Below are 27,456 nucleotides of genomic sequence, written 5' to 3' on the forward strand. Positions count from 1 at the left end.
CGCATGCGCCTCTCTGAGGCGAGGCCTTGAAATGCGCGTCTTCCGCACTCGGTCTCCCGTCGTGCACCTCGTGACCCGGCGAGGGGCGGGGCCATGCCTGGCGCGGGCTGGCGGCAGCACGTGCGCGCGGAGCTGCAGCGGCGGGAGCGGCGCGCGCGGGGCCTGCGGCTGCTGCTGGAGCGACGTGAGACGAGAGGGCCCAGGGAACTCCCCGCCACCGGACTGGCTGCGCTGGGGCTTCTTCCCGGCGGGGGGGGGGCTCGGTTGGGGTCGCCCTAGTCAGCGGGGCGGGGGCCACATTCCCCGCAGGGCAGCCTTCCGGGGGCCACCCGAGCTCCGCCCAGCCCTCTCCTCCATTAATCATAATCATAATAAGAAGAATAATTTGTTCCCATCCGGCTCAGTTTCCCCAGCCACTCTGGGCAGCTCCCAATTGAGGGTTAAAAACAAGACAGCATTAAATATTAAAAACTGCCTTCAGGTGTTTTTAAAGATAGGATAGCTGCTTATTTCCTTGACATCTGGTGGGAGGGAGTTCCACAGGGCAGGTGCCACCACCGAGAAGGCCCTCTGCCTGGTTCCCTGTAACCTCACTTCTCGCAGGGAGGGAACCGCCAGAAGGCCCTCAGAGCTGGACCTCAGTGTCTGGGCTGGATGATGGGGGTGGAGACGCTCCTTCAGGTCTACTGGGCCGAGGCCACTTAGGGCTTTCAAGGTCAGCACCAACCCTTTGAACTGTGCTTGGAAACATCCTGGGAGCCAATGCAGATCTCTCAGAACCGGTGTTATGTGGTCCCAGCAGCTGCTCCAGTCACCAGTCTAGCTGTCACATTCTGGATAATCCATCTCCAGCCGCCACTGCCTCTTGTGGGAGGGAGTTCCGCCGTTTTAGGCGCTGCAGGAGAACGCCTCTCCCGCCCTTCAGCCTCATTGGCTGCCCCCAAGTTCTGCTGTGACCAAAGGGGGAGAAAAGCTTTCCTCTCTCCACTTTCTCCAGGATAGTAATAATTTTATCAACTTCCATCTTGCTGCCTCTTCCTCACCTTTTCTCTTGACTAAAAAGCCCGCCCCCTTGATCATTTTAACCCTCCCCGTCCGTGACCCCCAGATGAAGGGCAGCATAGAACGCTAATAAATAATAATAACTTTGGTGACCCTTTTCTGAACCTTTTCCAACTTGGCAATATCCTTTTTCAGGTGAGATAACCAGAACCGCACAGAGTTATTCCAAATACAGACACACCGTTGATTTGCATAACGTCCATAATTATGCCAAGGATCCCTGGTGCGAGGATTGGCCGTTTTCGCAGCTGCCACCCCCTGGGCCCACACCTTTGGGAGTCTGAAGGTGTCTTCTGGTTAGACAGAAACTCTGGGAGGCTATAAAGCAGGGGCAGAGAAGCGTGAAGCCTGGCAGGAGTTTCAAGGGCCAGGCAGAAAGGGCTGGAGGGCCGCTTCCCTGCCATAGACTCAGATTAGGATCTTTGAGCTCCTCTTCTTGGCTCTTCGTGGTGCAGAATTCTGCAACTGCTACAGCAGCCCTCGCCTTCCTGGCGCCTTCCAGAGGTTGCGGGACTACAACTCCCAGCAGCCACCAGCTGGGTGAAGGCTGAACCACAGCACCCACTGGCTTGCGTGTTTCCTTTGCTGCGATTCCTGCACTGCAGCGGGTTGGGCTGGATGACCCCGAGGGCCCCTTCTGCTGGCAACCATTGCCTTGAACATCAGAACCACCTGCTGGAGGGGCCAAAGTGGGGGCCCCAAGCCCAGCGTCCTGATCTCACAGCAGCCAGACAGACGCCTCTGATGGGAAGCCACCTGGCAGGATTCGAACACAAGAGCAGCTCTCCCCACGATTACCAGCAAAGGGCCTTCATTCTCGCTAGTAGCCACTGACAGGCCTGTCCTCCGCTGCAAAATTCCCCGATTCTCTTTTAAAGCCGTCCAGGTCGGTGGCCATTTTGCTACCTCCTGTGGGAGGGAGTTCCGCAGGTTAACGGCATGCTGCATGAAGAAGTTGCTTTCTCTCCCCAGCCTTTGGAGAGGCAAGCGGGGCAGTGGAGGCCTAGGGTGGGGCTGCCCTTTCTAAAAGCCCCTTTGCCCAGAGACCCCCTTCCTTCCCAGCCCCCTCCTGAGATGCTCCTTCTTGCTCTTCCAGATGAAAAGCTGTATAGCTGCCTGGATGCTCTGCAGACCCTGCTGGCAGCGGCAGAGGAGGGGGGGCAGTGGCCGGCGGCTGTGGGGTCCTGCTGGTGAGTGCGCGGGGTGGGGTGCTGGCATGAGGGGAGGACGGGCGTTTGCTGAACTGGGGGGGGTCCTCTTCTGGCTTTTTCCTTCTTTTTGATACATTTTTATTGATTTTTTAACATATCAGTTCCAACAGTCATACAACATATTTTCTCATAACATGTTTTAGACTTCTGTCAGCACCTCTGAAGATTTTCCATTCTTTATCACTTATTCTGCATTTCATAATTTCTATATTGCATTTAATTATCCTTAACTAATAATTCTTTTCGTAGTCTTCTAATATTTCAAATAATCCACCTTGCAAAACTGTTCATCACAATTACTTTTCAAATAGTTCATATGTTTACTCCAGTCCTCTGAGAATCTCTGATCCCGCAGAGATTGGAAGGTTTCGAATCCTACCTGTTAGTTTATCTAATTCTGCCTAGTCCCCCTCTTCTGGCTTTTTCCAGGCCCCCCCAGGAAGTGGCCTCCGTCCGGGTGCAGCAGGAGATGGAGCTGATCGAACTCCGGAAAGAGAGAGAGGAGGTGAGTGGAGGCTCCGCGAGGGCCTGGATCGGGGCCAGCTCCTGTGGCTCCGTCGGATTATGGAATTGTGGGGCGGGAGGAGCTCCCCAGGGGTCATCTAGTCCAACCCCTTGCAGTGCTGGAATCTCAAGGCTGACATCTCCCACAGACAGCCACCCAATCTCTGCTCCCGGGACAAAAAACGTAGGGGTGCAAATGCGGGAGAGAAATGAATAAGTGCTGCGCTTGCTTTGCAGTTGCACCAGCGGGTCGCCCTCCTGACGGACATCCTGAGGGAGGCGGAGGCAGAGAACAAGGAGCAGCGGGCAAAGTAGGAGTCTTGGTCTCTCTGGCCCCCCAGGTGTGGGAGGGGAGGGGGGCCCGGCCTTTTAAAGAAGCTGGGTGCAGCTGGTTCGCCGGCGTTGCATCCCAGCAGCTTTCCTTCCTCCGTTCCCCCTGTCTTTGCTGCAAAATTCACCAGGAAGCCCACAAAACGTTAGAAAATGAAATCTTTCATCGGCGGGGGTTGGGCTGGATGACCCCTGGGTGTCCCTCCTGGCTTTCTCTAGGATCCGCTGCTTTCTGCCCCTCCGCAGGACGAGGCGCCTGGCCCAGGATCTGGCTGCCCTGACCCGCCGGCACGAGGAGGCGCAGTGCCAGGCCTGGGCGCTTTCCCAGGAGGCCGAGGGGCTGCGCCGGGAGCTGGCCGAGGCCCAGGGACTCATGCAGGAGGCGCAGCGGAAAAGGGAGGAGCTGGAGGCGCGCTGGGTGCGCGAGAAGGCGCTGGAGGCCGGCCGGCTGAACCAGGCCAACGAGCAGCACGACCGGTGAGCAGAGAGGCTCTGTCCGGAAAGATGCTCAGGCAGGGGGCTGTGGAGGTGCAGTCACACCACGGAAGCCGAACGGAAGTCCATTTGACTTCCAAAATATTCGGGAACCAAGGCCCGGCTTCCACGTGGCTGCAGCAAGCTCGATACAATACGATAATCTTTATTGTCATTTTCCCATACAGAACAACGAAATTGAAAAATCTACATAAGACATTCAAAACCCAACAAGCCTGCTATCCCAACCTGGTTCGCTCCCTAAAAACTGATACCCCATTTTTAAATACAATATACTCCCATAGAGACTCCTTACAATGCGTTTGGAGCCCTGTCGGGTGTCCGGGTTCCAACCAACATTCGCAAACCAAAACACTCACTTCCGGGTTTGCGGCGTTCAGGAGCCAAAACATTGGAGTGCCAAGACATTTGGGTTAGAATTCATATGCTGCCCTCTTTGCACAAGGCTTTTCTTCCCTGAAATCCACTGCAGCCCCGACTCCGTCTCTCTTCCACCCCAGGTATCAGCGGAGAGTCCGGCGCCTCCAAGAGAAGCTGCAGGAGGCGAGGGAAGCGGCCGGCATGTGAGTCCGTCTCCTTTTCCTGAGGGAGGGCAAGGGGGGGCTGCCATCCCTGCTCGGCCTTGAAGCTCCCTGGGCCACTCTGGCACGCAGCGCGGAGTTGAACTGCGGAACAGGAGGCAGCGGTGAAAGGGGGAGACGAGGCAGATTCATGGGCCATCGGTGGGTCTGCTCCATCTCCGCAGTTGGAGGTGGCCGTGCTTCTGAATCCCAGTTGCCAAAGCCGCAGGAAGGAAGAGTTGCTCTTTCACCCGGATCCTGCCTGCGGGTTCCCATGATGGGCATTTGGTTGGCCACTGCGAGGCCAGGAGGCGGGACTAGGTGGCCCCCCGTTGCCCTGACCCAGCCATGGTGTTCTTGGGGAACCTCCAGCTCCAGATGCAGTCTACCTCCATTCCTCAGTTCTTGGGGGCATTTGGCCCCTGGGAGAACAGGAGGAGGAGCTCCCCTTGGGGCCTTCAATGGGGGTTATCAGTCCTGGCAGAAGGTTTTGGGGTGCCTTTCTCTCCCCGTTTTGTGATGGAGGGGGCAGCTGCTTCAAGGCCCGCCTTATGGGGAGGGGGGAGCCATTCCCAGCTCCAGGAAGCTGTGGGGTTGGGCTGCTTTGAGAAGGGAGGTGGGCATTCTGCACCTCGCCCTTCATCATGGTGCCAATCCGAGGAGTCCTGGAGGGCACCTGGCTTTTCCCCAACCATCTCTGGGCCCTGAGCACCTCTGGTTTTCAGTGGGGAAACCGATGGCAGCCCCTGAAGCTTCCCATCCCTTTTCTATGGACCAGGCCCTTAAGATTAGTAGTAGTAGTAGTAGTCTTGGCTGACCGCTCTGTGTGCATTGATCCCGGGTCTGGTCCTTTATGTCTTAAAAAATAAAAGAGCAGCAGGATAAAAATGCAATTAATAAATCACAGAATTGAAAGGCTGGAAGGACGGCGAGGGCCCTCTGGTGCAGCCCTTACAATGCAGGTATTGCAACTGAAATATTCATGGCAGACGGCTACCAAACCTTTGAATTATTGTTAAAAAATTAAACTTGTGTGTTTTTGCAACACTTTAAGTTGCCTGTTTTTTGTAGACCGCTTAGAGATGTTTTTAAAATGTAAAGCGGTATCGAAATCACTCGACTCTGCTTAAAAACCTCCAATGGAGGAGAATCCTAGATTGAGCGTTTTGTTTTTCACAGTTTTAAATGTTTTCAATTTCCCTCTGCAGGGAAAGCAGGGTGTCGTTTTCAAAGAAGAGCCAGTTTGCAGAGGCTGGCCCTGCCTTCTGAGCAGCAGCTGCCTTTGCTCTGAAAGACCCCCAGTTTTTCTTAGGAAAGTGGGGCACCCTACTGCCTGCCCCCAACATGGTCTTCCCCTCTCTCTCAACGCAGGATTCCCAGGCCGGCAGCTGCAGAATCGTCTCCCAGCGACAGCACCTTCAGCACGTCTTGCGAGGAAACCAGCGCAGAAGGTGGGAGCAGCCCAAAGGTGGGTGTGGCGGGGGGGGGCATATTTAGTCAAGTAATGTGCGCCCCACCTTTCAGGCAAGAGATTCTTCCAGGGCGGAAGGTTTCTAGGAAAGCATCAAACTGCATTCTCGTACCATTTGATAACGGTTTATTGCAATCTTGGAAACGACCAAGGGGCTTGGTAGACCGTGAGCCAGTGGTGTGACGCAGCAGCAAAAAAGGTGAATACTATCCTAGCGGCAGCAACAGGAGTCGAGTGTCCAGATCATGGGAAGGAATAATGCCGCTTTATTCTGCCTTGGTCAGGCCCCACCTGGAGCCCTGTGTCCAGTTCTGGGCATCACAATTTAAGAAGGATGTTGACAAGCTGAAAGAGGGCAAGCAGGATGGAAACCAGGCCTTATGAGGAATGGTTGAAGGAGCTGGGGAAGTTTAGCCTGGGAAAGAGGAGAGATGAGAACCATCAAATATCTGAAGGGCTGTCCCAGGGAAGATGGAGCAAGCTGGTTTTCTCCTGCTCCCTAAAAATAGTAATAATAATTTATTATTTATACCCCGCCCATCTGGCTGGGTTTCCCCAGCCACTCTGGGCGGCTTCCAACAAAATATTAAAATACAATAGTGTGTCAAACATTAAAAGCTTCCCTAAAGAGGGCTGCCTTCAGATGTCTTCTAAAAGTTGGGTAGTTGTTTATTTCCTTGTTAGGGCAGGTGCCACCACCAAGAAGGCCCTCTGCCTGGTTCCCTGTAACCTCACTTCTCGCAGGGAGGGAACCGCCAGAAGGCCCTCGGAGGAGGACCTCCAGAGGAGAGGACTTGAGGCAATGGCTTCAATTTACAAGGAGATTCCAGCTAACGTCAGGAAGAACCTTTTTCTTGTGTTGGGGGTCTTCAAGCAGTTTGGGTGGCCGCCTGTCAGGAATGCCTGAACTGCGATTCCTGGGGTTCCCCCTCAATCCTGCGGTTCTTAGCGCTCCTTCCCCTCCTTCTAGGTTTCAGAAGCAGGAGCAGCAGAGTCCAGCCCCCCTCGGGCCTCATCCCCTCTGGGTCAGCACGCAGCTGCAGGTAGCCTTGTCCCTCCTTCCCGGGGAGTCCGTGGGGCAGCGGACTTCCTCCAGGTCCTTAACTTGGCCCCCTCTTTCTCGCCGCAGGTCCAATTCCCGAGGCAGCCCCCGCCCCGTGAATGCAGCCTGGCCCTTTCTGAGAATGTCTGCACGGCCGTCGGTCGGCTTGCTCAGTGGTCACAGCACGCTTGCAATGGCACCTTGATTCTTTACCTGGACCTCATGTCACGGAGAGTGTGCTGGTTGTGTGAATTGCTCAGGAAAAGGGGGCTAAGCCACACCCCCCAACCCTGGAGTCTACAAGTTTTTGGGGGTCAGGGGTAGCATGGCCTCAAGGCCCCCCCCAGGGTTGGGCGGGTACCGAAAGCCCCACATAGCTCTTCTGCGGGTGAGGGTCTTCCTTCTTGCAAAACTTGGGGGTCAGGGACCGTCTGGCCCCACAGCGGTGCAGCAAAAGTGGGGAGTCCTTGCTGCAGACCTGAGAATCTCTGGCAGGGGGGCTGCTATTTTCACAGGAGCCCCCTTTCCACTTCTCCCACACCCCCTCCCCGATTTTAATGCTCAAACCACTTAATAAAAACTTCCAGACATCTGTTAACCGTTTTTTAATTTTCATTTGTTGCTCTCTGCTCAGACAATGTAGGAAACAATAATGGCCTTTTTAAAATTTCTTTTTACACGCATTGCCTGCCCTGCACCTGTTTGTACAGGGGGGCAGCCCTGCAAGGGTTTTTTTGGGGGGGGCGACTGGGCACAAAGCACAGAGACGTTGGCACACACCTGCCCCCTTCGGCATTTGGGGGCATGGGGAGGGGTCCCCAATCCCAGGCAGACGGGCTCAGCTCACACCCCCTTGGCCAGCAGAGGCACATCTCCGGGGGGGGGGGGCTTTTTTGAAAAAGAGAAGGGGGGGAGACAGACAGAAGAGGCCTCCCAGCCCCCATTGATTTTTTTAAAAGGGAAAGAGGAGAGAGTTCAACTGACCAATTGTTTTCCCTAACCAGTTAAAACAGCATTTAAAAATAAGACATTTATATAAAGAGCAGGTGGGGAGAGGGGGGGGGGTTGCCCAGAGAGATTAGACACACACAACGTGGTGCTTTTGCGGGGGGGGGGGGGATACGACAGTCAGACGATAATGCCCAATAAATGTTCCAGTGCGTTAGACAAAAATTTGGGAGAGGGGGACAGACGAGGACGGTGGCGTTAAAATCCATCTGTGGAGAAGATACGCAGCAGCAGATAAAGATTAAAAGCTGGGGGGGTGGAGGTGGCGGCCCTCCCCCCTCCATTTTTAGTCACATTAAAAGCCCCCCCCCAAATACAGCATGAAGACACAAGGCGGGGGGGGGTGATGGCTCCTATAAGGAAGGAGGGGGGAGTAGAGGATGAGGCGACATTCGTAGGGGGTGGGGGGCCATTTCTCTGCTCTTTCCTCTCCGCCCCCCCCAACTTGGCTGGACCTGTGGTGGCGAGGGGGGTGTTCCTCCCTCCCTAGCAAAAATGGTCGTCATCTTCCTTGTCGTCCTTCAGCCCCTTCAGGCGTAGGCGGGCAAAGTCTTCAAACACAATGTCGTCGTCCTGCCCGTAGCTGAGGGGGGGGGGGGGGAGAAAAGGGAAAGGAGAAAATGGCAGAGTCAGGCTGCTTTGGATATGCACAAAAACGGTGGCTTTTCTTTCCCCTTTGCACCCGTAAAAGACCTGCTTGTTTCCCCGCATTCCTACATCCCATAATTTCCTCGCTCCGCTTTTCTGCAGCAACAACCCTGCCAGGTGGGCTGGGGCTGAAAGGGAGAAACCGGCCCCCTCCAGACCCCCAGCCAAGCAGAGATTCGAACCCGGGGGCTCTGACCACTGCACCACACTGCCACTGGCAGCTCTCTGCGCAAGACCCAAAGGTCCAGCTCCTTTCCTGGGGGCCTGGGGCTGGAGGGGGGGCCCTTGCAGCTGTCCCCCCCCCCGTGCATTCTCCTTTCCATGCCGCAACCGCTGACCCAGATTCTCCACTTTTAAACCCCCCACCCCAATTAAACACACTCCCTCCCACCCCATGTGTTAGATGGGCCATGCAGTCACCCTATAGAAGTCCTCAAAGGGGGTTTGTGGGCTCCCCCCATATTATCCCTGCCCTATATTAAAAAACAAACCCAAAAAACAACCATTCCAACTTGCGGAATAGAAAATAGAAATTTCAGGGTGTTGTAAGTTCTAGACTAGGACTGGGGAGCCCACTGGGTGACTGGGGCCCCCAAACCTCCCTTGCAGGGTTGTCGTGGGGGGGGGGATAAAAAGGGGAGGGGGAGAACAAGGCACATCTCCCTGAACAACTTGGGAGGAAAGGCAGGGTATAAATGCAATAATAAATCATATTATTTGCTTTGTTTTTATTGCGCGTTTTGGGTTTCCATCTTGCATTCTTACCCTGGGAACTGCCCTGAGTTCTACGGATGAAGGGCAGCATGAAAAGAAGTACTACTACTAAATAACTAGGCACAAAGAGAGAGAGACGCCCTGGGCCCAGCCTGGCTCCCTCTCCCCCCCCCCCCCCGAGAGCAGGGCCTTGTGGGTGCTGGCCTCTGAGCCCCCCAGGGAAAGGGCCAGACTTGTCTTACTTGGTTTCGAACTCGATGAGGTTGGTGTCGACGGGGGCGTCCGTCTCGGGGGCGGCTGGAAGGGAAAGGGGAGGCGTGAGGTTCCTCTTTCCACCCCGTGAAACTTCCCCCGCCCCCGCCCCCCCTTTGATCAAGCGCAGCTGCCTGGGGGGTGGTAGGAGAGGGCCTGCACCCCGATTGAGAGACTTACCCAGCTGAGGCTGCAAGGTGGGCGAGGCCTGGTCGGGTGGCTTGGGGTGCATGAGGACGAAAGGCAGCTCCACGGAAACATCCCTGGGGGGCAGGAGAAGATCGTGAGAAGAGTCTGCAGCTGGATCAGGCCCAAGGGGGCCCGTCTGGCCCGGCAGCCTGGCCTCAAAGGGCCAAATGCCCCGTAGGACCCGGAATGGAGGTAGACTGCCTCTGGACCTGGAAGCTCCATACGGACATATGAAATGGATGAGGCTGGTCCAGTGTCGTGGCTGAACAGGTGCCATATATATATAGGTATTCATATTTAGTTATTTAATCATTTTGCACATTGCATCTATACAACTCTTATTTTACTCTTACAGAGACTTCCCGACTTATCTTCCCTTGGCATCTTCCTTCAAATCCTTGGTTTGCTACAACTCCTTGGGGAGATTTTGCAGCCTGCATCTTTGCAAACCCCAAATATTGCACAATCCTTTTCGTTCTCTTCTTTTTAGGTCGATTGGAAACACACACACACTTTTTTTTTTTACAGTTGCGACTTGTCGACTGCAATTTCTGAAAACCCCCCAAAATATCCACTTATCTGCAATGCCAAGTGCCTGTGATTTATTCTAGTCTCGGTATTTGTTTAAAAGTGGGAGAGAGCCGATGCAAAATCTAACCAAATTTAAATGCGCCTGGAGCGAACGCCCTTGCGCTTAACTCTGCTACTAGAGAGCAGGAATCTCTCTTCCAAACATATCTTAGCAAAAGATGGGTTGGGATTTTGGGGGGACATGGGACAACGAGAGAAGAGCAACCCACCCGATGTTCATACTTACCCTCCCCGGGACACCACCAGCTTGACCTTGACCCGGTAGGAGACCAGGATGCCCAGGACCTCCTTGTTGGCGCCCTCCTTCACACTGCAATGCCAAGGAAAAAGAAATAGGGGGGTCACTCAACCTGGAAACACCCCACGGACCCCGCAAGGAACAAGGCCTCCCCTTTTTCCTACGCTCACATTTTTTACCCCTTCTCACCATGCATGCATTCCTCCTGTGCCACATAATAAACCAGCGTTCTCCAAACTTTTTGGGGTCCCTTCCGCCCCCTCAGTGCCATGAACTCAGCCCCAGTGGCCCCTCCCCTCCGAAAAGCATTGTTCAGAACAGCGGTTTTTTGTAGGACCCCCTAAAGGAGATTCAGAGCAGGAGTAGGTAATGGCCAAATTGTTCAAAATCCAACTGAAACTTAACTCTGTATTTTACTTCATAAAATTTATATACTGCTTGAATGTAAGGGAAAACACCTCAGAGAGGTTTACAAAAAGGATAAAACAATAAAATTGTCGCTAAAACTGCAAAACCACACTACAAGCACCGTTTAAAACCACAGCGGAATAGACTGAAACTTGTGCAAACTCGTCTCAACAGGCGCCAAAAAGAATAGAGTGAAGGCAACTGCGCGAGAGGATATCAAGAGGCCGGGGGTTCCTAAGCGCTGGTGCTGCCACTATTTATTATTAACAAAAATTATTAATATTGTTTATTTATTTATGCCCCACCTTTTCCCCTGAAAGGACTTAAGGGCGGTCAAGCGATCTCGCAGAGAAGCTGGTCCCAAGTTGTTAGAATCACAGCCTCGTCAAATTGGCAGGGATCCCAGCGGTCATCTAGTCCAACCCCCTTTTAAGGGCTTTATAGACTAAGAGTAACACCTGGAACTTGGCCCGGGGGCAAATGGGCAGCCAGCGCAAATCTCCAAGAAGCCGACTGGGTCTCCCCTCCCGTCAGCAAGTGTGCTGCAGCATCCTGCACCCTGGGCACCCCCATGGAGAGCGCAATCAATCCAGGGTGAGCAGCTCTGCAGTGTCCTATATTCCCTGCCCCCTTGCCTCTTAACACCCCCCCAGGACCCTCCTGCCCCCCCCACCAGGGGGCTGCAACCCCTGTTTGGTCCCTCTGCAATCCTAAGATCCTTCAGCCACGATTCCTGCACGGCGGGGGGTTGGACTGGATGACCCCTGGGGGTCCTGGTGTGGAATTGCTGGACTCACATGGTGGAGGAGGCCAGGTTGGTGTCTTCGTGCTTGAGCTTCCCGTCCAGCGCCAGGCCCCGCTTCTCCCGGTTGTTGCTCAGCAGCGGCGTCAGGGTGTAGACCTTGCAGAAGGTGGAGCTGGGCGCCACTTGGTCGCTGGCGGAGGAAGCCAGAGAGAGAGGCGTCAAGGTCCCTGCCGGCCCAGCGCGGCCCGCCTGCCAGGAACGGCGCAAGCTGCTTGGGAGTCAGGCTGCTTGTCAGCCCACACAATGCAGAATTATCTGCGCTGTCAGGCAGGACCCTCTTGGGGCTCAAACCTGGGAACGGCCTGCAAGGCAGCTGCTCTAACCACTGAGCCCTCATTGCCCTTCCACGAACCTCCATTGCAAGCAGGGCTGCAGGGGACAACGTCAGGCCAGGGCCAAAATAATAATAATAATTTATTATTTATACCCTGCCCATCTGGCTGATCCCCACCCCCAGCGACTCTGGGCAGCTCCCAATCGAGTGTTAAAAACAATACAGCATTAAATATTAAAAACTTCCCTGAACAGGGCTGCCTTCAGATGTCTTTTAAAAATAAGATAGCTGCTTATTTCCTTCACATCTGGTGGGAGGGTGTTCCACAAGGCAGGTGCCACCACCGAGAAGGCCCTCTGTCTGGTTGAGACTGCAGCGGGTTGGGCTGGATGACCCTTGGGGGTCCCACCCAGTTCTGGGACCTGATCTACAGGAGTCTCCTCCATTGGAGGTTTTAAGCAGAGAAGTGAGTCCCAGGACATTTCCATGCTTGGGGAGACGACGAATTCAAGGCTGAGTTTTCCGAAATCACCCACCCCGCATCCCCTCGCACCCCCCACCCCAGTTCCCAGGCCGGAGACTTACTCCTGTTCGATTTGGGCCACGGGGCACTTGTACTGGGCTGTGCTGAAGAGGCAGATGTCCGCATATTGCCGCACTGGTCGGGAGGGAGGAAAAGCGTCAGGAGACGTCGGGAGGAAGCCAGGTCAAGGGAGTGCCAAATGGGGGTGTCGGGGGGGCCGCTCGTCCCCCATGCACCCCCTTTTTCCAAACCAGCAGAACCCCCCAAAATGCTCCCCCCAGCTCCGCAGGGACCCCCCTTTCCTACCGGACACCTTGACTTTCTTGACACTTTTGCTGGAGTTGTTTGTGACGTGAACGTTGATGCTGATGGGCTCCCCGTGATAATATAGCTGGAGGGGGGAGAGAAGGGGGGGTCAGGATATCTGGCCAAGGAAGACACGGCCCACCCTCCCAAGACCCCCTGGGACCTGGCGCCTCTCTCTTGCAACGCCCCCCCCAAGCGGCACCGTCCCCCCAATTCATAGCGGGGAGCATCCACCATGAACCTGGTGCCCCCAGAAGGACAGGGAACCTGCAACCATTGCTGCCAAGAGTCCCACATTCGCAAGAGATCTGTCTTTGGAACTCACTGCCTCTTGACGCCTTTTTTCAGAGCCTCCTAAAAGCTAAAATACTCAGGGGAAAATATTCTCTTGAACTACTAGACGCCTATTATATGGAACTTGACAGTCGGACAACAGATACTTTGTTTGGATACGTATAGTGATATTTGGAATGAGTTTGCAAAGAATGTATTAGATTTTGAATAACTGGACTTCCGGGGTCGGCGCGAACGGTAATGGCGGTCTCCTTCCACTCGTGAAGGGGAAGCTCCGCAGAAACGGGTCATCCGCTACGGCAAAGCGGAGACCCCTGCTAGAAACCCACAGGTGGGGATAGCCTGTGGTCGTGGGACTCGGCAGGCGCCTGTAGCGCTCCTCCGCTACGTGAAGGGACCCCGTAAGGAGCTCCGGATCGTGTCGGGGGTGGCGCGGCGTTGTGAGTCGATCGCTCTTTTTGCGGAGTGATGCCGCTAAGCTGCTGCCGGTGAGCGCTGACCCTTTTCCTGGGACTATTCGGCTACAAACTTCAACCCGTAAGTGGGAGACTTTATTTGATTTATGAAGATAAATTTAAGAATTTGGCACACAAGCGGGAGACGCAACCAGGAAGTCCGTCTCCCGGGTTTTGTTTCAAGAACAAAGCAAAGACTCTTTAAAAACCCAAGCCCCAGACTTTGGGATAAATAAGTTGCAAACTCTCACATCAAGCTTTGAAGACCCCCTCTCAATTTTATTGAGGGGAGGAGGGGTGAAAAATCAGCTTTTTCCAGCCGATTCCTTTGAACTTCGGGACTGTAGAACATTGAATCCCTGGCTACTGAGCTGCCAGGGTTTGGAATTTGAAGGCTACTTTGGAACTGTTACTTTATATCTCGCACTTTGCTGAGACAACTCATCTTTGCCAAAGAGTAACTCTGTGGAAATTTAAGGAATTTAAGAGGAGTCTGAAGGTCTTTTACAAATTGGATATTGTTTAACGTCTAGAGGGAACTTTTAACTTTTATGAACTGCGACATTTCTGAGCTTTCCTGACTACAGTATCCCTCTAGTGGATTAATTTGGTTTGGCAACCTACTGGGGGAATTTTCCATCTGTTGATTTGGGGATTTCCATGAGAAAGACAGACTGTGAGACCGACCTTGACGCATAGATAAGAAGGGTTATGAGCGGAAGGACAAGATCAGCCAAAGCCAAAACACTGCAAACCACTTTAACTTCTCAGCTGCGCAGATCCTCTGTCCCCACAATCCCTGTGGCACAAGTGGAAGATATAGAACAACCTAGGCCGGAAGGAATGGCCTCAGGTGGGGACTTTACTTCAGTGTTAAATAAAATATTTGAAAAGTTGGAAGGTTTAAGTAAACAAGTCTCTGACCAGTCAGATAAGATAGACCAAAACACCGCAAGCATTAATAACTTGACTCAACAAGTAAACTTAAATGCACAAACTATTGGAAAGTTGGTGGAAGACACTACTGCAAACCGTAAAATTGCTGAAGAGGCAAAGCAGAAAGTTGAAGAAGTTCAGGGGGAAATCAAACCTATGCGCAAACAGATAGGAGAACACCAGGCACTGCTGTCTATGATCGAACTGAAAAATAAGGAAAACAATTTAAGGATCAGATCTGTACCGGAAATTGATAATGAAAATCTAACTGAGTACCTCACGAAGGAATTTACACAATCTTGGCCCTTGGAAGAAGAAAAGGACTTTAAAATTGTGAGCGCATTCAGACTGGGAAAGGGAGGGAGGAAGATTAAGTCGAGAGACTGTCTAATCTCCCTCAGAACGAGGGAGGAAAGAGACAAAATCCTGAGTGCGCACTTCAAGACGCCATTAGAGATCCAAGAATCAAGGTTGGAAATTTATAAGGATATTCCTAAGCATTTGTTGGAGCTCAGAGTGAATTACGGTGATCTGGTGCAACTTTTGAGAAGCAACAGGATTATCTTCAGATGGGAATTCCCCCAAGGGATTTCCTTTACCTTCAGAGGGAAAAAAGTTAAAATCAAATCGGTGGAAGAAAAAGACAAATTTTTGAACGACTACGGAGAAGACCTTCAGAAAGGGATTGAAGAGCCAAGCGATCCAGGATCGGGATCATCAAGTCTAATACCTGCACCTGGGGAATTGAAAGATCCTAAAGACACGCCACTTCCGGGAGCAACAGGAGGAAAATAACACCATCTTAACATGTCTCTGCAATTACTAAGTTGGAATACCAACGGTCTAAACTCCCCGGAAAAGAGGAAGAAGGTTTTTCATTTATTAAAAAAGGAACAATTGGACATAATTTGCTTGCAGGAAACACATGTGATTAGGCTGCACAGGAAAGTGTTAATTAATAAAAAATTAGGCCAAGAATTTATCTCATCAGACAAGGTTAAAAAGAGAGGTGTGGCAATTTATGCAAAAGAAAGCCTATCACCAAAGCTTCTTTTTAAAGATGAACAAGGAAGAATTTTGGCAATAGAAATCCAAACACAAGGAGAGAAATTTTTGATCTTAGGAATTTATGCACCAAATGAGGGGAAATCAGAGTTTTACAAGAAATTGCATGAGACGTTGATGGACTTTATTGACTATAACAACATTATTATGATGGGAGACATGAATGGAGTGGTGTCCACGAACATGGATAAAGCACAAAGACAGACCATAACGAAAGAGGGCAGACTACCAAAAACCTTTTTTGAACTGACTGACAATATGGACTTAATTGATATTTGGAGGACCAAAAATCCCCTAGGTAGAGAGGGAACATTCTTTTCTGAAGCCAAAATGATATGGACAAGGATCGACCAAATTTGGACAACTAGAGGCCTGGCACCTAAAATAAAAAAGGTGGAAATCTGCCCAAAAACCTGCTCCGACCATAATGCGGTAAAGATGGAAATGAAACTAACACCTATCGGTTCCTTCAGATGGAGGATGAATGACACCTTACTAAGAAACCAAGATATCGTAAGGAAGGCCCAAAAGACTCTGAAAGACTATTTTGAAATTAATATGAGAACTACGGTTGAAAAAAGAACGGTTTGAGACGCAAGCAAAGCGGTTATGAGAGGGTTCTTGATTCAACAGAATGCAATAAAAAAGAGATCTCAAAATGAGAAGAAAATGAAAATTTTGGAAAAAATAAAACAAGGGGAGAAGAAGTTAAGAGTTAAACCAAACTCAAAAGAGATTCTAAGAGAGATTAAGTTATATCAGGTGCAATATATGAAATTGATTAATGAAGAAATAGAGTGGAAAATTAAACAAATGAGACAAAAGACTTTTGAGTCAGCTAATAAATGTGGGAAATTATTGGCGTGGCAACTGAAAAAAAGACAGAAGTTAAATACGATCACAAATCTTGAGATCAATGGAAAAAACATACAGAACCCGGAGGAGATTAGAAGGTGCTTTCAGAGATATTTTAAACAACTTTATACGCAAGGGCCGCAGAAAGAAACTGAGATAGACAAATTTTTAAGAACCAATGGATTACAAAAAATATCTTCAGAAAATAAACTAGTATTGAACCAGCAAATTACAGAACAAGAAATTGAAGGTGCCATTCAGAACATGCAACTGGGCAAATCTCCAGGACCGGACGGACTAACCTCCAAATACTACAGAACTTTGAAAGATCTCTTAATTCAACCATTAAAGGAGGTGTGTAATGAGATTTTGGAAGGGAAAAAGGCGCCTGAATCATGGAAAGAAGCATACATCACATTGATACCCAAGACAGAAGCTGAAAAGACACAACTAAAGAACTACCGTCCCATCTCCCTTTTGAATGTGGATTACAAAATCTTTGCAGACATTTTAGCTAGCAGACTTAAAAAAGTATTAATGGAAGTAATACATAAGGACCAGGCAGGCTTTCTCCCAGGCAGACACTTGTCTGATAATACAAGGAATATAATTGACATTCTGGAGTTGTTGCAAAGGAATATCAACACGAAAGCTGTTTTAGTTTTTATTGATGCGGAGAAAGCATTTGATAATATCTCCTGGAGTTTTATGAAGAAAAATTTGAAAGGGATGGGAGTGGGTCAGGGGTTCGAAAATGGTATAGGAGCAATATATTCAGAACAAAAAGCGAAATTGATTGTAAACAATGTGGTGACTGAAGACTTTAGGATAGAAAAAGGAACACGTCAGGGCTGCCCTATCTCTCCATTATTATTTATTTCGGTCCTGGAGGTGCTGCTAAATATGATAAGAGGGGACCGATTTGTAAAAGGCATTCAGGTCGGAGCCAAACAATATAAATTGAAAGCCTTTGCAGATGATTTGGTTCTAACTTTACAGGAGCCGGAATCCAGTATGAAAAGAGCTTTGGAATTGATTAAAGAATTTGGTCATGTGGCGGGATTTAGACTAAACAGGGTAAAAACTAAAGTATTAGAGAAGAATTTAACTCCAATGGAAAAGGATAGGTTTCAGAATGAAACAGGTTTAATGGTGGTTAAGAAAGTGAAATACCTAGGGATTAATATGACGGCGAAAAATTTGAACTTATTTAAAGAGAACTATGAGAAATGTTGGGCAGAAGTTAAAAAAGACTTAGAAATCTGGTCTAACTTGAAGCTTTCCTTGTTGGGTCGAATTGCAGCTATAAAAATGAATGTATTGCCTAAAATGCTATTTTTATTTCAATCCTTGCAAATTTTGGACAAGATGGATTGTTTCAAGAAGTGGCAGAGAGACATCTCTAGATTTGTCTGGCAGGGCAAGAAACCTAGAATTAAGTTTAAAATTTTAACTGATGCAAAAGAAAGAGGTGGATTTGCCCTGCCAGACCTTAAATTGTACTATGAATCAGCAGCATTCTGCTGGCTGAAAGACTGGCTGCTTCTTGAAAATACAGACATTTTGGATTTGGAAGGTTTTAATAATGTTTTTGGGTGGCATGCATATCTTTGGTACGACAAGGTTAAAGCTCATAAGGCATTCAAAAACCATATTGTCAGAAAATCTTTGTTTAATGTCTGGATAAGATATAAAGACCTGCTGGAAAGTAAAACCCCAAGGTGGTTGTCACCTATGGAAGCTAAGGCTCAGAAAAAGCTCAATATGGAGGCTAAATGGCCAAAATATTGGGAAATTTTGGAACAAGAAGGTGACAGATTGAAACTGCAGAGTTTTGAAAAATTAAAAGACAAAGTGCGAGATTGGCTTCATTACTATCAAATAAGAGAGGCCTATAATTTGGATAGAAAAATTGGTTTCCAGGTGGATAAATCGAAATTGGAAACAGAACTGTTAGAACCAAAAACTAAGATTTTGCTGTTGAAATGGAACACGCAGGATGAAACGGTCAAATCAGCAATGATCAAATGGGCGCAGGATCTAGGTCATAATATTATGTTTGCTGATTGGGAGCAGTTGTGGACCACCGGTATGAAATTTACGGCATGTATTGCCTTAAAGGAGAACATTATGAAAATGATTTACAGGTGGTACATGACCCTAGTCAAGCTTGCTAAAATTTATCACCTGCCTGACAATAAATGTTGGAAATGTAAAGAAGCTGAGGGAACATTCTTTCACCTCTGGTGGACTTGCCCAAGAGTTAAGGCTTACTGGGAAATGATATATAATGAACTTAAGAAAGTACTTAAAAGTACCTTCTCCAAGAAACCAGAGGCCTTTCTCTTGGGCATAGTTGGCCAATGGGTGCCAAAGAAAGATAGAACACTCTTTATGTATGCAACAACAGCAGCAAGAATACTTTTAGCTAAATTTTGGAAGACACAGGATCTACCCACCGTGGAGGAATGGCAGACGCAAGTGATAGACTACATGGAGATGGCTGAAATGACTGGCAGAATCCGTGACCAGGGAGAAGAATCGATGGAACAGGACTGGAAAAAGTTTAAGGACTATCTACAAAAATACTGTAAAATCTTTGAGTGTCAATAGGATGTGGGAAGTAAAAGTAACAGGGTTTGTGTGACTTTGGCCAAAGGTGTGTGAAAAGAAGAATCTAAGAAAAAAAAGGATAAGGGGTTATGAACAGAACAATATTATGTCATATTTTATAAGACGAGGTACGGATTAAAATAAATGGAAAATGGGGACATAATAATTAGAATATAACATTAAGTATGGTTGAAACAAGGTTTTGAATTTGCTGAATCTGATTGGAGTAAAGTGGAACACAAAAAAGGGGGATGTGAGGAGGTCAAGACAGAGGGGCATGGAACTTTATAAATTTAAGAAAGAGTGTTTTTCTTTTTTCTGTTTTTCTATTTTTCTTCTTTCATTTTTTTTCTTTTTTCTGTCACATATTGTTGTTTCTCTTGAGCTTTATGTATGGAAATGATACATTTTGAAATGATGAATTCTTTGTTTTGTAAAACTTTAATAAATATGTATTTAAAAAAAAAAATAGATTTTGAATAACTGCACTTGTACAGTGAGGGGGCAAGTATTTGATCCCCTGCTAAATTTGCCCATTTGCCCTCTGATGAAGAAATGACCAGCCCATAATTTTAATGGTAGGGTCTTCATCAATCTCTGACTTTTGTCTTCTGGGTTTCCGGGGTTTTTCCTGTTGTTATTCTGTCTCTCACAGCTACAATTAACCTACCATTAAAATTATGGATGTGTCATTTCTTCGTCAGAGGGCAAACGGGTAAATTTAGCAGGGGATCAAATACTTTCCCCCCTCACCGTATCAGGGATACAACATCATTTATTTCAATGTAAGGAAATGTACTGATTTTATTTCTGCATCCTCTTTCTCACGCATTTCCTTTTTCTCTTTTCTTTTATAAATAAAATTGCTCTAAAATAATAGTAATAATAACACATTACAGTGGTCCCTCTGGTTACGTACTTAATTCGTTCCGGAGGTCCGTTCTTAACCTGAAACTGTTCTTAAGCTGAAGCACCACTTTAGCTAATGGGGCCTTCTGCTGCTGCCGGAGCACGATTTCTGTTCTCATCCTGAAGCAAAGTTCTTAACCTGAGGTACTATTTATGGGTTAGCGGAGTCTGTAACCTGAAGCGTATGTAACCCCAGGTACCACTGTATTTTTATGCCACTCTGGGTGGCTTCCAGCAAATTTAAATAATCAAAATAATCAAGAATTTTAAAAAGCACTGATTTGCTCAGAGCAGCCTGAGGATACTGGTGTGTGTTTTTAATCTGCTTTCAGGGCCTTTCCCCTCATTGCAGCAACTTGCAGGTGGGGCATTGGGGGGGGCAGCTATTGCTCGGGGGTGGGGGAGACTGGGACTAGACGGGGGCTGCTGTTAAGAAGGCCGGGCACCAAGGGATTCTCAAGCTATGGTTCACACCTTGCAGGGCATTGAGCTATGACTCCCGGATTCCTGACTGGTGGTGGGGGGGGTCTGCGGGGGTCTCAGTCAGAAGCACGTATCACACCCGCCCACCCCGCAAATGCACCTATGTGCATCACAACCCCCCCCAATAATACCTCCTTGTCGAGCGAAGCCTCGAGGTGCAAGGAGCGGTCGGACATCAGGAAGTGGCGTGTGGTCTCGGCCATGGGTTGGGGGCCGGGCTTCTCCGGGGCATATTGCACTTTCCGGATGACCAGGCGGACGGAATTCCTGTGGGTCAGGGAGGGGGGCAAGAAGGGAGAGGGGTTGAAAGAGGAGGGGGCTGCGGCCCAGGACGCCTGGGTTCTCCCCAAGGCAAGTGAGGAGGGGGCAGTTCAAAGCCTGATTAATCCGTTGCAGGAACAGAAGCCCCCCTTTAGGAATCTCAAGTAGGCTCTCTTCCCCACTGCAACCCCACAACAACCCTGCGAGGTGGGCAAGTCTGAGAGAAGGGGGTCAGGATAATGTGCAGTATATAAATCGAGCAAAGAAATAAATAGCAAAGAATTAAATATGGAGTCGGGCCGAACGCTTCTCCCTTCTACGACAAAGGTATTTTCTGGCCTGAACTGGATGTGCTGCCAGGGATCCGAACCCGGAGCCCGCCATGGGCAAAGCAGGCGGAAAAGGGGGCAAGGGGCTTCACAGGAAATGACACAGCCTTGTCCACCTGCCCCACAACCTTCCCTGATCAACCACAGTTCCTGCATTGAAGGGGGTTGGGCTGGATGACCCCTGGGGGTCCCCTTGTAACTCTTCCATTCTAGGAAACTCCCAGAGGTTTGGCAGGGAAGACTGGGCCACGTAACACCCAAAATAACAATAAATCTGTTTTGTTTTTTGCAGTTTCTCAGCCAAAGGATTTGTTTGCCCGTGAAGAACAGCCCTGCGGAGCTGGCTCACCTTTTGTGAATCTTCTCATCTTGAATTTTGGCACAAAAAGCCCGGATCTCAAAATCGACGCCACAAGCCTGGAGGAGGGGGAAAGCGGGGGATCGGGTCCCTTAGTGACACTGGTGGTCCTGTCCTGCCCCCCCCAGCTGCCCCATAAGCAGCTCTGCCCCTAATGCTGCTTCCAGGGCAGAAGCCACACAGTCCCATCCTTTTCTTTCCCCTGAACCCCCAAAATCTGCCCCCATCCCTTCAGAAACCCCCTACCTTTCCTGTGTCCTCTGGACCCGGCTGCAGCGTCACAGAGCAGGGCAGGTTCTGTGGGATCTGTGGGGCACAGAAAGAAATAGAGCAGTGCAAAAGTTTCCCCCCTCGACTCCAACTTTGGGGTCACCCACATGGCCCCCACCCCAAGGACCTCTCCTCCGAGTCCCTGACCCCCCCCGCCCGCTTTCCTCCCTTGCCACTTTCTCCACCCCATGCACAGAGACCAGAAACTGAGATAACAGCCCTGCGGAACTCCCTGCCACTGGAAATGCAGCAGGCGCCTTCCATGGCAACTTTCAAAGCCAGGGGTTGGGCTAGATGTCCCTTGGGTTCCCCTCCAACCTGACAGCCCTTTGATTCTGTGACAGGCGATGGAAAGGAAATCATAGAGCCACGGAACTGCAGAGAGTTGGAAGGGGGGACCCCCAAAGGGCATCTAGCCCAACCCCCTGCAATGCAGGAGTTTTGGGGTGCAAAGGCTGAGTGAGCTTGGTCCCTCTCTTACTATGAAGCTGAAGGGGTGGGCGTTGGCCCCCAGTTTCCGCAGCAGCCGCTCCTGCAGGCGAGTGAGGGGCTCGGCGGTCTCCTCGGGGGGCGGGAAGGCCTGCCAGGAGGCCAGGAAGAGGTCCTTGCGGAAGGAGAGGCCCAGCACGTCCAGGTCCTCGCGGCCGTAGCGGAAGGCGCAGGTCAGCGTCACAAAGACTGCAAGGGAAGAAGGGGGACAGGGTCAGGCCCCCCAAAGTCCCACAGCGCAGGAGCCAAAGGGGAGGACAAGCGCAGAAAAGGGGAACGGGAAACTGTTCTCTCCCCCCCCCCACAAAGATGCAACCCAGGCATTTAGGATTTTGTGGTTTTGCAGAAAGCTAGGGCTTCGCCACTTCTGCTTGGTGACGGAAATCAGGGGGCGATTCCGCCGTGACCAACGTAACATCTGCAAGATCCCCAGCACGTAATGTTTTGGTTTCTTCCAAGCTCATGTTTTTTTGAACTCCAGGGGACCTCTTTGCGTGCAGACGGACTTCTCTGCAAAAATAACTAAAAAGCTGTCGTTTAACTGCTTTTCTTGCAATTAAAAGGTGTGTTTGACAAGATGTGACTGTGACAAAGGTTCTGCAACCTCAAGAATTGACCTGCAACTTGGATAATGGTTTTCTCTAAAAGTTGTATTATTATTATTATTATTATTATTATTATTATTATTATTATTATTTCAAACTTCCTAAGAGCTATCAGATGCCTGACGCTGATAGTATGGTCCAAACTGCAGCCCTAATGCTTATTAAATTCTCAGGGAAGGAATTATGACAGTCCTAAAAGGAGGTTTCAAATGACACAACCTCTTCTAAGTTGTCTGCTGTGATGTTACGTTGGTCACAAGAAATGCTGAATGTACGAAACCTTTCAGGTAACATCTCACCCCGTTACCTTAATGCTAAGAACCTCAAAGAAGAGGGGAAAACCATACCTTTTCCTTTTCCTTTGCTATGGGGAGGGGGAGGTGTGCGTGACCAACGTAACATGCTCAAGCAACGCAATTTTCCTTGCCCTCCAGGCATCTGAGTTCCGCCCCTAGCATGGCACTTCTTATCAGTTCCCCGGAGGAGGAAGCAAAACTATCAGTACAATCCAGGGTCGTTAACCTACTGTCTGTTTTCTCTGGCAAGGTCTTGGGCGGAAATTAGAGAATTAGAGAAATTCTGAGTCATCTTCCTTTCACACTCCCAGCTGCTCTAATCTTGCGCAGAATGACTGATAATCAAACTGTGAACTGAATTATCTTCAGGATAGTATAGAGACCACTTGTGAACAGGAAAAATGGGTTTGTAGGTTGACCGTTTTTCCACAGAATTACCCAGATAACTTTCCTCTGCTGCCCCCGCCCTCCTCAAATGATCAGACACTGAGCAATTTGGAGCATCTTAAGGACTGGAGACAGAAAAACCAGGCACAGGGCCTTCTCAGTAGTGGCACCCTTCAAATGTCAAGGAAATAAACAACTATCTGACTTTTAGAAGACATCTGAAGGCAGCCCTGTTTAGGGAAGTTTTTAATGTCTGATGTTTTATCGCATTATTATTATTATTATTATTATTATTATTATTATCATCACTAATTCTGTTGGGAGCCACCCAGAGTGGCTGGGGAAACCCAGCCAGATGGGCGGGTATAAATAATAAATTATTATTATATATTATTATTATCAAAAGAGAGAGAGAGAGAGAGAGACTAATTTCCAGGCATAAATGTAAAGTTTACACCTGCTTTTACTTCCCGGATTAGCCCTGCTGGGCTCCCATCAAGCCCCAAACAGCTGCCAACTTCACTGGCGTCAGGAGCAGGGAAAATCTCTTCTCTGAGAGCAGGAGAACAATACTTCTGTTCTCTAGGCTGCCGGTTTTAACTTTTTCTCTCTGAAAAGGCTTCCCTGAGCTTGGCGGGGAGCGCGGAAATTAGACAAATCTTCACCCACTTGAATACCATCTTCAGACGGCACAATTGGGATTTGGGGAATTCAAAGGGCTTTGCTTGCAAAAATGACTTAAAATGGCACAGACGGGTCTCCTGCAACTATCTCTCTGTAGAAATTAATGTGGCAGAACTGTGGAACTGCCTGCCTATTGAGATTGGCCTTCAGCTGAAAACTTTCTGGCGCCCGATTAAAGCAGTTTCGTTTAGAAAGTCGACGCAAGTTTTAACCTGCATCCAGACTTTTGCCATTTCGACATTTCAAATGTTTTAAATTATTGCTGTTAATTTTTCCCATCGATAATTTATTTTCAGAGGATAATATTCTCTTGAACGACATACCTACTATATGAGATTTGGCAACGTGATTAGATTTTCTGTGCCCTTACTAGGGCTGAAAGACGGATCTTGATGCATTGCGAAGATGTAAGCCGGCCAGATGGGCAAGGTATGAATAATAAAATTATTATTATCATTAATGTATGGCTCCAATTAATCAATAGATTGAAGATCTGACTCTCCCTGCCGTCAATGAGCAGATTGCTTAGAGATGAGATTTGGAACTCTTTTGTAAAAATACAGTAGGTTAAAAGGTGTATTAGAAATAACTATTTGGATAACATCTCTATTAGGTAAGTATATATGTAATTGTTAACTGATATAGTGATATACCGCACCCTGAAATAAATAATAACAAGTTATTTTCCATTTTTATTTTTGTAAACCGCTTTGAGTTTCTTTTTCTACACACAAGCAGGTCCCAGAGTACTGTTGTGGTGCAGCAGTTGGGGCGTTGGGACTGGGACCTGGGAGAGACGTGGGTTCAAATCCTCCCACCTGGTCACGAATGAAGCTCCCTGGGCGTGACCTGGGAGAGGCGGCAGGGGCTGCCTCTGAGCCTGGCCTCCCTCACAGAGCTGTCGTGGGGATTCCCTGAGGACTAGGACCTGGGAGGAACCAGGGTTAAATCCCCACTCGGCTTGCTGGCTGTGACTTCAATAAATAATAATAATAAATTTTTATTTGCATCCCACCCTCCCCAGCCAAAGCTGGGCTCAAAGCGGATAACAACAAGTAAAAATGAGGATTGGTTTGAGAAGATACTGAATTATTTGGGTAGGGCTGAACAATTTGGGGCAATTAAAATGTTAAACGTTAAATAAACCTTGTGAAGGGAGGAGTGTTAAGGTATATAGAAGTGTACACATGGCCGATTTGAATATGTTATTGAATATTATTGAATATGTATATTATTGAATTGGAAGGACAGATCGTGAAGCTGAGGCTCCAATACTTTGGCCACCTCATGAGAAGAGAAGACTCCCTGGAAAAGACCCTGATGTTGGGAAAGATGGAGGGCACAAGGAGAAGGGGACGACAGAGGATGAGATGGTTGGATGGTGTTCTTGAAGCTACCAGCATGAGTTTGATCAAACTGCGGGAGGCAGTGGAGGACAGAAGTGCCTGGCGTGCTCTGGTCCAGGGGGTCACGAAGAGTTGGACACGACTAAACGACAACAACATATTATTGAATATTGTATACCCAATGTATCAGCTGCCTGGGGGGTTTCACTGTTTGTGTTTTGGTGGTTGGTAAAAAATAAAATATTTAAATAAATATATATTTTTTAAAGAAACAAGTAAAAATAGCACAGTGTACATAAAATCACACAGTAAATTAATTAAAATACATTCTAAAATCAGTTCAGAATCAAATTAATGGCATCCATTGGGCTAGAGTTCTGTGAGGATTACCAAAGGCTGTGCCCTGGCCAAAGGCCTGGTGGAACAGCTCTGTCTTGCAGGCCCTGCGGAAAGATGTCAAGTCCCGCAGGGCCCTAGTCTCTTGGGACAGAGCGTTCCACCAGATCGGGGCCACGGCCGAAAAGGCCATGGCTCTGGCTGAGGCCAGCCTAACCTCCCTGTGGCCCGGGATCTCCAAGATGTTTTTGTTTGAAGACCGTAAGGTCCTCCGTGGGACATACCAGGAGAGGCGGTCCCGTAGGTATGAGGGTCCTAGGCCGCGTAGGGCTTTAAAGGTTAAGACCAGCACCTTAAACCTGACCCTGGACTCCACCGGGAGCCAGTGGAGACCTAGCCTACCTTTCAAGATTGTTGTGAGGACTGGATGGTGGGGGGGGGAGAGACAGAACTACGCAAGTCCCCTTGAGCTCCTTGGAGGAAAAGGTGAGATTCCTGCCTTGAAGGGGGCTGGAGTAGATGACCCCTGAGGGGCCCTTCCAATTCTATGATTCTATAAAATGCACAATAAATAAAGGCAAACAAGCAGAAATCAGTGTCCCCAAAATTCAAGCACCGGCCCCTCTCCTTGCCCCCCGACTTACCCTTCCGGTCCTTGAGGTATTCGGGGTCCACCAGAACGACACCATCTAAGGGGGCAGAAAAGAAACAGAGGGGGGTGAGGGGGGGAACGCAAACCTCCATGCGCAGAGTATTAAGTCGTTCCTGTTATTCTTCTTCCTTATTGATAAGTTTATTGTTTATATTGGGGGGTGTTTTAAAAATAAAGCAGTGTATAAATTTCATGGAATAAACTAAATGAAACCAATAAAGTTAAGATACAAAAAGCTAAAAGCTGATTAATACCCTATGCAATTTTCAATGTGTTTGTGGGGCAGGTATTGTTTTGTTTCTGTATTCGTTTCAAAGCACATTTGGGGTTTTGGTCTTGTGATTTTGTGCTGTGAACTGCGCTAAGATCTACAGGTGAAGGGCAGTATCCGAATTTATTAAGGTATACCTCTGTCTATCATCGGCTATCGCTGTTGAAAAATGTAATCAAACTCTAACAGAACTGCAAGAATATTTGAAAGCCATGCCTATTAAAATATGGTTACATGTAATTAAAAACAGTAGCAGCACAGCGCCCTTTGCTTTAAAAAAGACCCGGGTTCAAATGCTCCGACTTGGAAGCTGTGACCCCCCCGGGGGGGACCTCAGGGACCAGGCGCTGCCTTCCTGCAGTCTTGAGCTGCTTGCAGGAAAATAAAGTGGTCTAAAAGTCCCCTGAATGGAGCTGGGGGGGGGATGACTTTGATGGACCCCAAATAACCCCATAACTCACTTTCCTCTTCTCCCCCCTTGCACCCCCGACTGCCCCAGGGGCTCTCCCCCCCTCTGCCCCCTACTCACCTACGGGGTCCACTCTGTCCAGGTGGTCCACAAAGTCCCTCTTGCCCAGGTAGACGGTGAGCTGGAGGGAGGAGAGGCAGACCCCCATTAGGTGGAGACGAGAGGGGACACCCCCTAGAGGGGGGGCATCTCTAGGGAAACAGCCCCTCCCCCAATCCAACATGGCAGGGGGTGGGCTAGATGGCCCTCGGGAGCCCCCCCTAACTCTACAATTCCCGGATTCCCTGGGGATCTTTCAGCAGAGGTCGGGGGGGGGGGATCTGTCAGGGATCCTTGGTTGCGGCTCCTGCATGCCAGGGGGTTGGGCTGCGTCATACCTGGGGGGCCCTTCCAAACTTACGGCTCTTCGATTCTGTATCGGTGGCACAGATAAGGGTCATAGGACACTGGAAATACCCCAAA

General features: G+C 49.2%; 2 protein-coding genes across 7 annotated transcripts in view; one reads left to right on the forward strand and one right to left on the reverse strand.

Moving 5' to 3' along the window:
- LOC310746912 (uncharacterized protein) lies at nucleotides 1–7,273 on the forward strand. 5 transcript variants are annotated; one of them, XM_083581163.1, is made up of 9 exons: nucleotides 1–184; nucleotides 2,159–2,238; nucleotides 2,703–2,778; nucleotides 3,015–3,088; nucleotides 3,354–3,584; nucleotides 4,103–4,165; nucleotides 5,534–5,630; nucleotides 6,604–6,676; nucleotides 6,763–7,273. In XM_083581163.1, the coding sequence occupies exons 1-9, from the start codon at nucleotides 32–34 to the stop codon at nucleotides 6,792–6,794; spliced, it is 879 nt and encodes a 292-aa protein (XP_083437289.1). In that variant the 5' UTR covers nucleotides 1–31; the 3' UTR covers nucleotides 6,795–7,273. The 5 variants fall into 5 exon arrangements, with proteins under 5 accessions (XP_083437289.1, XP_083437288.1, XP_083437290.1 ...); XM_083581162.1 differs by having other exon boundaries at nucleotides 92–184; nucleotides 2,159–2,252; nucleotides 4,103–4,145; XM_083581164.1 differs by having other exon boundaries at nucleotides 100–1,197.
- ARRB2 (arrestin beta 2) overlaps nucleotides 7,266–27,456 on the reverse strand; it is a 24,863-nt gene continuing 4,672 nt past the window's right edge. For both annotated transcript variants that reach the window (XM_083581081.1, XM_083581082.1), the window contains exons 3-15: nucleotides 27,055–27,115; nucleotides 26,247–26,291; nucleotides 21,941–22,137; nucleotides 21,436–21,495; nucleotides 21,181–21,248; nucleotides 20,373–20,508; nucleotides 12,632–12,716; nucleotides 12,388–12,460; nucleotides 11,521–11,658; nucleotides 10,304–10,387; nucleotides 9,478–9,560; nucleotides 9,288–9,342; nucleotides 7,266–8,266 (exon numbers count right to left, since the gene is read on the reverse strand). In XM_083581081.1, coding sequence (XP_083437207.1) covers nucleotides 8,170–8,266; nucleotides 9,288–9,342; nucleotides 9,478–9,560; nucleotides 10,304–10,387; nucleotides 11,521–11,658; nucleotides 12,388–12,460; nucleotides 12,632–12,716; nucleotides 20,373–20,508; nucleotides 21,181–21,248; nucleotides 21,436–21,495; nucleotides 21,941–22,137; nucleotides 26,247–26,291; nucleotides 27,055–27,115 — 1,182 coding nt within the window. In that variant the 3' untranslated portion in view covers nucleotides 7,266–8,169. The remainder of the gene's footprint in view (nucleotides 8,267–9,287; nucleotides 9,343–9,477; nucleotides 9,561–10,303; nucleotides 10,388–11,520; nucleotides 11,659–12,387; nucleotides 12,461–12,631; nucleotides 12,717–20,372; nucleotides 20,509–21,180; nucleotides 21,249–21,435; nucleotides 21,496–21,940; nucleotides 22,138–26,246; nucleotides 26,292–27,054; nucleotides 27,116–27,456) is intronic.

This window comes from Podarcis filfolensis (assembly GCF_964270895.1).
Source record: "Podarcis filfolensis genome assembly, chromosome: 13".
NCBI classification, from domain to species: Eukaryota; Metazoa; Chordata; class Lepidosauria; order Squamata; family Lacertidae; genus Podarcis; species Podarcis filfolensis.

Coding starts and splice junctions, on each gene's coding strand:
- LOC310746912 (XM_083581160.1), top strand. CDS start 2,002: ATGCTGCATGAAGAAGTTGCTTTCTCTCCCCAGCCTTTGGAGAGGCAA. Junction 2,779..3,014: donor TCCGGAAAGAGAGAGAGGAG/GTGAGTGGAGGC, acceptor CTTGCTTTGCAG/TTGCACCAGCGGGTCGCCCT. Junction 5,631..6,603: donor AAGGTGGGAGCAGCCCAAAG/GTGGGTGTGGCG, acceptor CCCTCCTTCTAG/GTTTCAGAAGCAGGAGCAGC.